Source organism: Vigna angularis, chromosome 11 (assembly GCF_016808095.1).
Source record: "Vigna angularis cultivar LongXiaoDou No.4 chromosome 11, ASM1680809v1, whole genome shotgun sequence".
NCBI lineage: Eukaryota > Viridiplantae > Streptophyta > Magnoliopsida > Fabales > Fabaceae > Vigna > Vigna angularis.
Genome location: NC_068980.1, coordinates 15,282,747 through 15,294,947, shown reverse-complemented (window position 1 = coordinate 15,294,947; position 12,201 = coordinate 15,282,747). Strand labels below are relative to the sequence as shown.

Sequence of the window (12,201 nt, the reverse complement as noted above, 5' to 3'; positions counted from 1 at the left end):
CGTCCCATGCTCAACACATAAACCAACTTAAACGACATCAAGGATTAATCCTTGTTTGATGATTAAAGAAAAACAGAAATATAAAGCTCGTAAAAAAATTAATTTGAATAATCACTAACATCATGAGGTCACTTTTTTTTTAATGATCCCTTAATTTTTTTAAAAAGCTTTGAGTGACTCCATTGAACTCGACAACTATTATATAATTAGACCAGTCTATCTTAAAGACGAAGGCAAGTTGTCATTCTTCTTTTCAATCTAGAAGAATGGAATTTGACTCAATGAATTGACTTGACAAGTTTTTTGTGGCTACATATAAAGGAATGTATGGATGAATGATGCATAGTTATTCTTTGGTATTATGGGTAGCCTGGATGTGCTTGTTCCTCTTCTTTGTTTGATGAGCACTGCATTAGGAAAAACAACAGTTGATGATGGAATGCATGTGAAGATAAAGGGTACCATAGGAGTTATTACAGACAACAACTCTCGTAACGGTAAAGAGGAGATGGTTGCTGTTAAGATGGCTATGCAAGATTTCTATCATTACAGCAATCAAAGTTTTGGTTTACAGATAAGGGACTCACATGGCGATCCTCTTCAGGCTGCCCTATCAGGTCTTTCTTCTTTCCCACCACTCTTTCATTCTTTCATATTCTATTCAACTTGGATAAGACTATTATAAACCCTTCTGTCATAATAAATTATTAGCATGACACTGCAAAACTATAAATTAAGTTCATTAACACCGTCAAATAATAATATTTTGATTATAATTATATTATTTTTTAATTTAAAATCATAATATATATATATTATTATATTATCAAAAGTATTTTAAAATTAATGTTTTTTTTTTAAATCAGTATCAAACTAACTTTTTTTTCTTTAAATATTGATAAAAGAAAAATAAGAATTTAAGTTTCATATTTTACAGCAATTTCTGTTACATCTTTTCATGTGTAAGCAGAGGCTTTAATTTTCATCAGAACTGATATGAAATCTTTTCACTTCTTTTCTCTCTCTTCTTCTTCTTCTCCAATTAAGTCATCTTGATTTATCCAAGCTTTCTTTTCCATGAATCACTGATGCTTTGGCTTAAAATAGAAGATTGGTTGCAGAAATGAGATTGCAGTGGAGATTTTATAGCATTAGGTCACCTGGATGATTTCTTTTTAAAAATATTTATTGAAAATTAAGAGATGGAATTTATTGGAGAAATTGTTTTCATGTTGTGCCTTCTCGAAAAGTTAATTTAATCCAATTAGGAGAAATTAAAAAAAAATTAACTTCTTTAAAAATTATTTTTAATTTGTTTCATTTTATATTTTCATTTTTTTTATTAAATATATTTCTAGTCATTAAATTTTAACCATTGGGTTTGTTCAAATATTTAAATTTTAAAAATAAATAAATATAGTTTTTCAATCCAATTATACTAAATATTTTCAAAACGGTTAATCTATTTCATTTGAGTTTATTAATTGAGTTTATATTGTTTAATATATTTTGATTTTAATATCAATTGAAAAACATGTTTAACAAGTCAAAACAATTTAATTATATTTATATATTTTTTCTAAATTTAGAAAACAAAATGTATAAAAAATTTAACTATATATTAATTTTAATTTCGTTTAAAAAATTAAGAATTAAAATTATATTTAATCTTTTTTCTTTGTAAGTGTTTACCAGAGTTTATTGAAACAATTATCAAGTTCTAAACTATGTATAACAATGCCCTACTCTTCTTCTGCAGTTAGAGATCTTATTGATACACAGAAAGTGGAAGCAATTATAGGACCTGAAACATGGAAAGAGACAATTTTAGTGGCTGATATTTGTAGCCAAAATATGACCCCAGTTTTATCTCTAGCTGATGCAACTCCAAACTGGTCAACTTTGAAGTGGCCCTACCTTGTGCAAATCTCACCTAATCAGTTTAAGCAGATGAAAGCAGTAGCAGCTATTGTACATTCCTTTGAATGGTACAACGTTAACATAATATACGATGATACTGATTCTTCATCCACGAGAATGTTCTCTCATCTCTATAGGGATCTCAGTGTATCAGGTGTTCATATAAGCAATGTTTTGGCCATCCCTCAGTTAAGCTCCTCTTCACTGCCTCAAGAACTAGAGAAGCTTAGGAATAGCTATTGTAGAGTTTTTGTTGTTAATTTGTCAGTTCCTTTGGCCATAAACCTGTTTCAAACTGCAAAGGAATTGAAAATGATGGAGAAAGGTTATGTGTGGATCGTTACTGATCCTCTTACAAGTCTTGTCCATTCATTGAACTCTTCTACTATATCATCAATGCAAGGGATAGTTGGAGTAAAGAGCTACTTCCCAGAAATAGGGCTTCAATACGAGGACTTTTACTATAAATTTAAAAAAAGGTTTAGCTCAGAGAACCCTCATGAGCTTAACAATGAGCCTGGGATATTTGCAGCACGTGCTTATGATGCAGTGTGGACTCTTTCTCTATCCATGATCCAAATAAAAAACAAAAAGGATCAAATGTTACTGGATAAGATTCTTCTTAATAATTTTACTGGCTTAAGTGGAAAAATTCATTTCACTGACCAAAGGTTAGATCCTTCAGATACTTTTCAGATCATCAATGTGATGGGGAAAGATTATAAGGAAATTGGGTTCTGGACAAATGGACTAGGTTTCTCAAATACTATAGGCCAAAATGCTGCTTTCAATTCTTCAATGAAGGAACTTGGACAAGTTTTATGGCCAGGAAGACCTTGGGGAACTCCAAGAGGATGGATTCTAGCATTGGGTAAACCACTAAGAATTGGGGTCCCCGTTATGGACTCATTGAAACAATCCGTAACTGTAATTCAGGACCAAACAGAAAATACCACCACTTTCCAAGGATTTACCATTGATATTTTCAGAGCAACAATGGAGTTGCTTCCCTATCACTTGCCTTACAAATTCTATCCTTTCAATGGCACATTTGATAATTTGGTGAAGCAAGTTTACTTGAAGGTAAGAGTTGTTAACTATAGTATTATTTGTACTAAGTCTTTCAATCTATCCTTTCTCATTATTTGTACCGTGTCCTATATATTTTCAATTTAGTTGTGTGTTTGTGTTGTGTCTGTAAGTATTTTGAGGTTACGAAAGGAATAATTGATGGGATAAAAAAAATATGGAAATAGTAGAATGTGAAAGTAATAGTTGAAAGAAGTTATTTTGTAGTTATCTTAGTTGTGGTAGATGTTGTCTTATATCAAATGGTAGAGTACATGGATATTTATACCCATATAGATTATTGTAGAACATGCTAGCTACAACTTATGTGGAATGTCTTATATTTTTATCTTTGTAGAATTTTCTTGATTTTTTCTTCCTATCTTAAGCTTTTTTACAATATTCTAGAACTTTTATTATATTTTAATACTTCTATTTTAAGATTTTCTATATTTTTCTAGAATTTGCATTACACTTTAATACTCCAAAAATTGTGCATAGTAGTTCAAATCTTGGTCTTAGTAATGCCTTTGTAAAAATATATGCAATTTAGTCTTTTGTAAGGCAGTACTCGAGTCAAATTTGTTTAATTGTCTCTGCATCTCGAATGAAGTGATATTTAATGGCTATGTGTTTTGTTCTTTGATGATGGACTAGAGTTTTTACTATTGCTATTGTTGATTTGTTGTCACAATAGATAATAGTCGATTCATTTTGTGGTTCACCCATTTCTTCAAGTATTCTTCATAGCCATATTACTTGACTCGTAATTTCAGCAGCTGCTACATACTATGCTTTTATTGTTGATTGTTCCATGGTTTCTTCTTTGATGCCCAAGATAAAATACCTGATCCTAGTGAGAAAGTGTATCCCGTACTCTTCATGTCGTCAATTGATCCTACATAATCACTATCTCTATAGCCAATCATCTTTGAGTTAGTCATGGTTTTGTACCATATACCAAACTCCTTTGTGCTTTGTAGATTTCTTAAAATTCTTTTTCCTATTCCCTAATGAATCTGACTTGGCTTTTGCATGAATCTTGATAGAAGACTTGTAGCATACATAATGTCTGGTAGTATGGCTATGAGATACAAGAGACTTTCGATCAAACTCCTGCAACGTGATGATTCTATGCTCCATCATCTTTTTGTAGCTTCTCGTTTACCACCAACGGAATAGTGACATGTTTACAATCATTCTCATCTTGAACTTCTTTAGTAGAGCTTCAATATATTTCTTTTGAGAGATGAATATACCTTCTTTTTGTTGTTTTACCGAGGAAATAGTTCATCAAGCCAAGGTTGATAATCTTAAATGTCTTCATCATGTCTTCTTTAAATTCTTTCATCATTTCATATTGTTTCATGTATAGATAAGATCATCGACATATAAGGAGACAATGAGATGATAATGAACTTATGTCTTAATATATTGTGTTGGCTCACTCTTGCTCTTCATGAATCTTTGATCGATGAAGTATTGATCAATCTTGCTATACCATGCTAGAGGAACTTGCTTCAGGCCATATAATGCTTTTTTAAGTCTTAGTACTTTGCCTTCATTGTCTTTTTTGATGAAGCCTTGTGGTTGTTCCACATAAATCTCTTCTTCAAGTACTCCATTTAGAAAAGCTGATTTGACATCCAATTCATAAATGTTCCATCCTTTCTGTGTTGCAAGAGCTATTAAAACTCTAATTGTATCTAAGCGAGCAACTGGAGCAAATGTCTCATTGTAGTCGATTCCTAGTTATTATGAGTAGTAGCCTTTAGCGACCAATCTTGCCTTGTGTTTTTGTATAGTTCCAGCAGGATTGAACTTTGTTTTTTATACAAATTTCATTCCTATGATATATTTTCCACGAGGGCAGTTTACGAGAGATCTTAGACTATGAAAAACTATGAAAGTAATAGCTGAAAGAAGTGTATTTTGTAGTTGTCTTAGTTGTGGTAGATATTGTCTTACATCAAATAGTAGAGTATACAGGTATTTATAGACCATAGATTATTCTAAAATATGCTAACCATAATTTATATGGAATGTTCTAGTTTTTTACCTACGTAGAATGTTGTTGATTTTTTCTTTCTATTTTAGGCTTTTTTACAGTATTCTAAAACTTTGATTACAATTTAGTACTTCTGTCTTAGGATTTTCTATATTTTTGTTGAATTTGCATTATATTTTAATAGTTTATGTGTGTCCTTATTCGTATATTTATCCATATATGGACTTCATAGCTACTGACACACTTGTTCCCACATCTTCATTTGTGTATACATGAAACAGAATTTCGATGCAGTAATTGATGTAAGCATAATTTCATATCGATATCAGTATGCAGATTTCACTCAGCCATACACTGATCCAGGAGTGCTGATGGTAGTTCCCCTTAAATCAAAAATGGATCATAGAGCTTGGTTATTTATGAAACCTTTTACGAAGACTATGTGGGTTCTAATACTGGCCATGGTTATCTACAATGGCTTCATTCTTTGGATGTTGGAAAGACGCCACAGTCCTGAAATTACAGGTTCCATGCTGAATCAAACTGGGACCATGGCTTGGTTGGGATTGACCCCTCTAATCAAGTTAGATGGTAATTTTAATTTAAGATTCTATGTTCTTGTATGCCATCATTTATCTCATTGTTGAATACTTAGTTAATTCTAATTCGGCTCATTTGACTGAACATAGGAGACAAGCTACATAGCAATTTATCAAAGATGGTTATGGTGGTTTGGTTGTTTGTGGCACTTATCATAACACAGACTTACACAGCTAACCTTGCCAGCATGCTAACTGCTGAACGGCTTGAACCAACTGTAGATAATATTGATCGGCTACGGAATAGCTACATCAGGGTTGGATACAGTTCAGGATCCTTTGTGAAACATTATGTGGAGACAGTGTTGAAGTTCCACCCTGAAAACATGAGGAACTACGGAGAACTTGAAGAGTTTGCTGAAGCTTTCAGAAGAAAAGAAATAGGAGTTGCCTTTCTGGAAGCTCCTGCAGCCAAATTTTTCCTAGCAAAGTACTGTAAAGAGTTTATTCAAGCCGGGCCTTTGTACAAAGTTGGAGGAGTTGGATTTGTATGTGATGCAACAATATTCTCACAGCTTTTATTTATGCACCTTCTAAGGATATACTTTCTGATAGATTCTTTTAAAATATATTATTTATTGGCGAAACACTTTTCATTGACAAGTTTCAGTCATGATTTTATAGTTCCTGATGATAAAGTTTAACCAAGTGTTTTACTAGTCTCTTTCTTTGGTTAAGGAAGCTTGTTTAACTCTTTCTGTGTCTCTTTCTTTGGTTATGGAAGCTTGTTTAACTATTTGTGTGTTGCGTGTGTTAGGCATTTCCAAGGGGGTCTCCATTGATTCTTCACGTAAACAAAGCACTTCTAGATTTAGTAGAAACCGGCAAGGTAAGTGAATTAGAGAACAAAATGCTTGGATCAGAGGAATGTGAAGACACAAAAGTAAATGGAGAAACTGCAAGTCTTAGCCCGAATAGCTTCTGGGTCCTCTTCATATTGACAGGAGGCACATCAACATTTTCTCTCTTGGTTTATGTTTTCTGTATGAATTATGCAAACAGCGAAGAGAAAACAATCTGGGGATTAACCACAATGATCATTCAACAATGTAACCATGCAAAGAGAAGAATGTCAGGAAAAGTAAGTGATATTGCAGAAAGCCCTACGACCTCTTCAACCACACATGTTACACCAACTCAAGTTTAAACATGTCAAAGGTTGTACTTGCTTGAGGAGTGGAAAGTGTTGTTATAGAACTGCCAGTTACATAAAATTACTAAGTATAAGTTATAACGTACTGCTAATAATGTAACTGATGCAAAGCAAAAATGTTGTTGTAAATATCACTGTACAGTTCTTGTATTAATAAACAAAATTTAAGTTAATAAAACTGAATTTGTTTATTATGTTTCGCCCTTAATTAGCAGCACTCCTTCATAACTTTGACTAATTTGTTTGGAAATTTCGTTTTCAGTCGAAGAATATATATTTTGCGGCAATGCACAACAAGCGAGTTCTATACGACTTATTAGCAAATATAATTGTGTTCAGCTCTTGAAAATTTCTGAAATTGTGTAATTAGATTAAGCCACAATGAATTTTCAGCTTTATAATTCAAGTACCTGCATATCTTTCTGTAGTGAGTGATTATTGTTGGATGCATTAGTTCACACTATTATAACTCTATCTTATGAAAAATTAGTATAAATATGAAACTCTCGTATCTCATCAGTACAAGTGGGAATGATCCAAGTTCAAAAGGGTCACACTCCCCAATGACCAATGAGATAGCATCATAATTCAATAATATCTATGGTGGTCAAAGCTAGAAGGAGACTGTATTTGACCAGAAAAGTTAACTACCTATTTACTTTACTTTTATATATAAGTAGTTTTAGATATGAAGAAGAAGAATTACTGGTGAGTTATCAGAAAGAGGATTTTAGAAATAGTTAATCCTACAAATTTATCCTAATTTCATAATAGAAAATAAGTTTAGATTTAGATATGATGCATTTTGAAGAAAGTTTTAAAAATTTAAAATAATTATTAAACTTTGATATCCTTATTTAAAATACACATAAAAATAAATATATATCTAAAATCGCAAGTATTTTTTTTTATTAATTTTAAATTTTCTGGCGATTAATAACAAAAACCGTCCCTAAAATATAACTTTTTTATTTTTAAAATACTTACCCAGTCCATATTCTCTCCCCGCATCTTCATCTATCTAATCTAATTCTCTAAAAATATCTAAACTTTAATCTTCCTCCCCGCCTTCATCAAATTTTCCTCCAAATCCTTCCCCGCACCACAATCTTCTCCTGCTTGGCTTCGTCTTTATCTTCTCCTCCTTGGCTTCGTGTTCGTCTTCTCCTACTTGGTTGAGCGTGAAGATGGAGGCGTTGAGGCGTCGAGGCATTTGTGGGTTGCGTGAGGTCGAGATGCTCTGGCGCGCTGCCGTTAACTGATCTTAGGTCGAGGTCGAGGTAAGACTGTGTTCGATCTTGGCTCTCTGATTTTGTCTCTCTCGTTCTTTGCTCGATCTACTGATGTTCGATCTTTGTGTTATAACTCAAAAACATTTCGTCTCTGGTTTTGGGTTTCTAGTTTTGGTACTTACGTAAAAGTTAATGAAACTTGTTGAAGATACCAAGAATCTGCTGGGACGATTTCTATCACTACAGTGCAAAACATTCTGTCTCGAACCCCTCAAACTCAAATCCTTCCTGGTATGTTCATCTTATCTCTTCCATCTTCATGGTTTAGTAGTGATTAATGAAGATATTATTCAGCAGAAGAATTATTATGAAACACAGTATGGGTATGTTAGATACAGTATGGTTCAGAGGTTTGATGCCTATATTCATGCATAATCTAGTCCGTTTTCCTTCCATTAGGGGCACGTCCCTTGTAGAAGACCAAGGTCTTCCTCATCCCTATGATTTTATTTTTGGTCATAATAGCCTTGTCCCTTCCAGTTGCTTTCCAGAATCCAGCAGTAGTCGCCCTGTTAGTTCTTATTCCTGCAGGATACTTCTTATCTTTATGGCTGAAAAAGTACCACTCATTCTGTTGCTCATATCCTAGCTTGCACATATCTTCATAATTTTAAACAAGCACATCAACAACTTTGTAAGTATATAATGTCATAACTCGCTCCATATACAACGTTATGATATATAGTTAATAGATGAAGTTGATTAAATTTTCTGAACATGAATTATAATTTCTTAAAGATTATTCATGTCCCTTTAATTTAAGAAAGCATTTCTGGGTAATTAATATACCTTGTCTATCCCAGGTTTCCATTTTGTAGAGATCAATCTCAACAATAACATCTAGATCGATTTTTAGGGAGTTTATCTTCCTCTTAGATAGTACCCCATAAGCTCCTCTTCTGTTGGATGAAATCTGAATCCTAGAGGCACACATGATTCCATATCAACTGACACTATGACAAAAAAAGTTTTTTTATACATGTTAAAAAAAGGAATTTTATACTTGTTTTCGAGCATGTATAGAAGCAGGAGGTATAAAAAGTTTTCGATTTTTTATACCTACTCTAGAACTAGTGTAGAAAGTTTTACTTTTTATACTTGTGTTGTTTATAATAGGTATAAAAGTCTGATATTTACACCTAGTACTATGGGATAAGGTATAAAAAGTCCCCTTCGTTGTTAGAGAAAAAAATTCTCCTTTTATACCTGCTGGTGCTATAATAGGTATAATAGAGTCTCACTTTTATACTTGGTGGTATTATAACAGTTGTGTAAAACATGACTTTTTATAACTGATGTGGCTTTAACCGGTATAAAAAACACTAGTGGAAAAATGACTTTTTATAACGTACAAAAATGATCTTTTATAACGTAGTTACTGTGGACGTAGTTCTGGGCGATATAATAACTCTGCGCCTTTTATAACGTAGCAGAAATTTACGTTATAATATGTTCCACATATTATAACGTAGTTTCTGAAGTACCTTATAATATGCGCAAACTATTATGACAAATTTCCATTTGTATATTATAACATAGAAGTTTTTGTACGTTATAATATGTTATATATTATTACGTATATATTATTATACGTTATAATATGTGATCAACGTACCCTAACGTACTAAGCAATGCACTACCAAAATAATGTATTTTAAGGGAGGTTTATTTTTGGCGGTTTTGAAAACCTCCAACAAGTTCAGGCAGTTTTTATAAAAACCACAGTTAAGTTATGAATTTTTTTAAAAAAAAAAAAAAAATCGGCCCTTTGGGAAGGAAGAGCTGGAAAGAGCAAAATAATTGTTTTTTTCCCCTAATTTGGCCTTCCGCGCGCACATTTTCTTCTTCCTAATTTCTCTAATCTCATATACACTTTGGCACGCCTCTTCCTCATGGTTCACCGCAAAGCTGTTGTTTGACACCGTTCTTTGTCGTTCACTACACTGGCCTGAGTTCTCATCGTCCGACTGAGTCGCGTCCTTCGCCTGAGTCGCGTCCATCGTCTGACTCTTCATTCATTGTCCGCCATTGTTGCATGAGCTTCGTCCGTCACAGTTAAGTTCTCTCCTTCTGCAATTCCTAATTCTCTCGTCCTCTTAGCCTCATCTAAATTCTCTTTTCCATCGTCCTATACTCTTTCCAAAACCCTAGAAATTGGGAAACCTCATTCCATGCAAATTTAGTGGTTATAATATCATGTAAATCGTTATGGTTAAATTGATTGATTTTTGTGTTATATTGAGCATGTTGTGATGTATGGTCTTGGTTGGAATGCATATATGTTTTAGAGTTCTTGTTTTTCTTTCTATGTTAGGTATGTTAGGTACTGGGAACGTAAGCTCGTGTTGAATCGCGATTTCTATAATCCTGATTCAAGAGAAAGACATCAGGAAGTCCAGTTTTGAAAAACATTGATTTCAGAGCAGAGCCAACAGAGAGAGAATTAGAAGCGTGAAACAGAAATATAAGTTCAAGAAGTTTGATATTTTGGTACAAAATTTAGAAGCATACACGATTAAAGGTCATTTTTCAAAATGAATAGATTAAATACTATCTAGAAACAGAACAAGCATCTTCTTGTTATAATGCACAAAATAACTTAGATTCTTAAGGAATGCTTCCTTATTTTCATATTTGAATTCAATTACTTATTCCAGTGTGGACCTTACATAGAGATCTGTATCTTAGTAGTTTTTGTTTTATAGACCGGAGATTCACGTCTTGAGGTTCGTGAGCGTGTGTAATATATCAGAGATAAGCTTTTAGAGCTTCACGAGGTAAGTATTTGCTACTGTAATTATTTGGATGGATGATTTTTATTCTTTTTCACACTTGCAGATCAATAAATAGTTTAACACTTGTACTGAAAAATTTGATTTAATTCCCGTTCAATCTGGAAAGTAGAAAAAATGTTAGCCATATTGTATAAAAGATACAGAAGAGGAATGAATGTCATTGTCAAATGAAATAGGTTATTGTGGTTTTGATGTATTATAGCTTACTTCAGGCAGTATGTCTATTTCATGTGTATCTTGAAATGTATGTTTTACATCCTATTTGAAATTAAATATGATTTGATATTTTCTTTTTATTGGAATGCATATTGTTTTCCTATTTGATATTATGTATTATCATCAATTCCCACGTATCTCAGACGTTTGGGTTCTGGTGTCGTATTTTGTTCTGATCAAATATTAAAATGCATGCAGCTTCTTTTCTTTCTGGGGGAAAATTGACCAGACTTCTAAGCGCCACATGTCTAGGGAGAAGACAGATATAATTTTGAAAGTAGTTGTAAAGCATTTCTTAATTGAGAAAGAGGTCACTTCTACTTTGGTAATGGACTCCTTGCATAGTGGATTGAAGGCTCTTGAAGGCCAGACTAAAAACCAAAAAGCTAAAGTGAAATGGCTGGATGCTGAAGAAATACCAGCACCAATTGTTCATGTTGAGAAAGACATGTTTGTACTGGTGGATTATGTTTTACTGCTACTTGAAAGGGCTGCAATAGAACCATTGCCTCCTAAAGATGAAAAGTGCCCTCAAAACCGAACAAAGGTAAGATGTAGAATTATGTTTGTAATAGTGACCGTGGAATTTTGTGTTGATGCCTGATCTGATAACTGGTGACATGGTTGAGCACTGATCTCTATGAAATGTGATGGTATTGGGCTGAGGTTTTTAGAAGATGTAGTTGACAAATAAGAGCATAACAGAATATGTTTGAATGGGGTCTAGACTAGGGAGAAAAGAAAATTGAAACTCTGCTATTATATTCTGAATAGCATTATATTTAGGATTGATTTTCGCTCAAGTACTACTACTACATCAGCTGGTCATCTGAACTATTAACCTTTAGAGTTATTTGATTTATGCTTTTATGCTTCAATGTTTTTTGCTTGTTTCTTATTTTGTGTGTATTTTATTCTGTCATTTTAGAATGATTACACGTGTTTTAGAATTGCTTTGAAAATTTATAATTGAATAATAACAATTTTGTAATAATTTTTTTTTCAAAAAATGTCTCATTGTAAACATATATTGGTAATCATCATGTATTCAATTACTTTAATTTAAAAATTTAATGAGATTTAATAATAAGGGCCCTCCTTGTTTAAACTTTAAAAAAGTGAGTTATTATGATTGTTTTTTTTTTTTTAA

At 32.7% G+C, this 12,201-nt stretch overlaps 2 protein-coding genes and 1 long non-coding RNA gene across 4 annotated transcripts; 2 read left to right on the top strand and 1 right to left on the bottom strand.

Moving 5' to 3' along the window:
* The first annotated feature begins 331 nt into the window (after nt 1-331).
* LOC128193388 (glutamate receptor 2.8-like) lies at nt 332-6,898 on the top strand. The gene is made up of 5 exons (XM_052870846.1): nt 332-617; nt 1,760-3,003; nt 5,278-5,587; nt 5,686-6,083; nt 6,353-6,898. The coding sequence occupies exons 1-5, from the start codon at nt 362-364 to the stop codon at nt 6,740-6,742; spliced, it is 2,598 nt and encodes an 865-aa protein (XP_052726806.1). The 5' UTR covers nt 332-361; the 3' UTR covers nt 6,743-6,898.
* A 1,518-nt stretch (nt 6,899-8,416) lies between these two features.
* LOC108323670 (NAC domain-containing protein 30-like) lies at nt 8,417-8,982 on the bottom strand. Its single transcript, XM_017556162.1, is given in 3 exon segments — nt 8,417-8,640; nt 8,830-8,910; nt 8,913-8,982. Coding segments are annotated over 3 exon segments (375 nt in total).
* An 849-nt stretch (nt 8,983-9,831) lies between these two features.
* Nucleotides 9,832-11,893, top strand: LOC128194780 (uncharacterized). Of its 2 annotated transcripts, none has more exons than XR_008246145.1 (3): nt 9,832-10,094; nt 10,746-10,817; nt 11,250-11,893. It is a non-coding gene; the product is annotated as an uncharacterized LOC128194780 (long non-coding RNA). The 2 variants fall into 2 exon arrangements; XR_008246146.1 differs by having other exon boundaries at nt 9,832-10,561.
* Nucleotides 11,894-12,201: the final 308 nt, after the last annotated feature.

What these genes read in the sequence shown, in the direction of transcription:
- LOC128193388 (XM_052870846.1), top strand. Translation starts at nt 362, where the DNA reads ATGGGTAGCCTGGATGTGCTTGTTCCTCTTCTTTGTTTGATGAGCACT. An exon ending in CCCTCTAATCAAGTTAGATG is followed by an intron (nt 5,588 to 5,685) that starts GTAATTTTAATT and finishes GACTGAACATAG; the next exon opens with GAGACAAGCTACATAGCAAT. An exon ending in AAGTTGGAGGAGTTGGATTT is followed by an intron (nt 6,084 to 6,352) that starts GTATGTGATGCA and finishes TGCGTGTGTTAG; the next exon opens with GCATTTCCAAGGGGGTCTCC.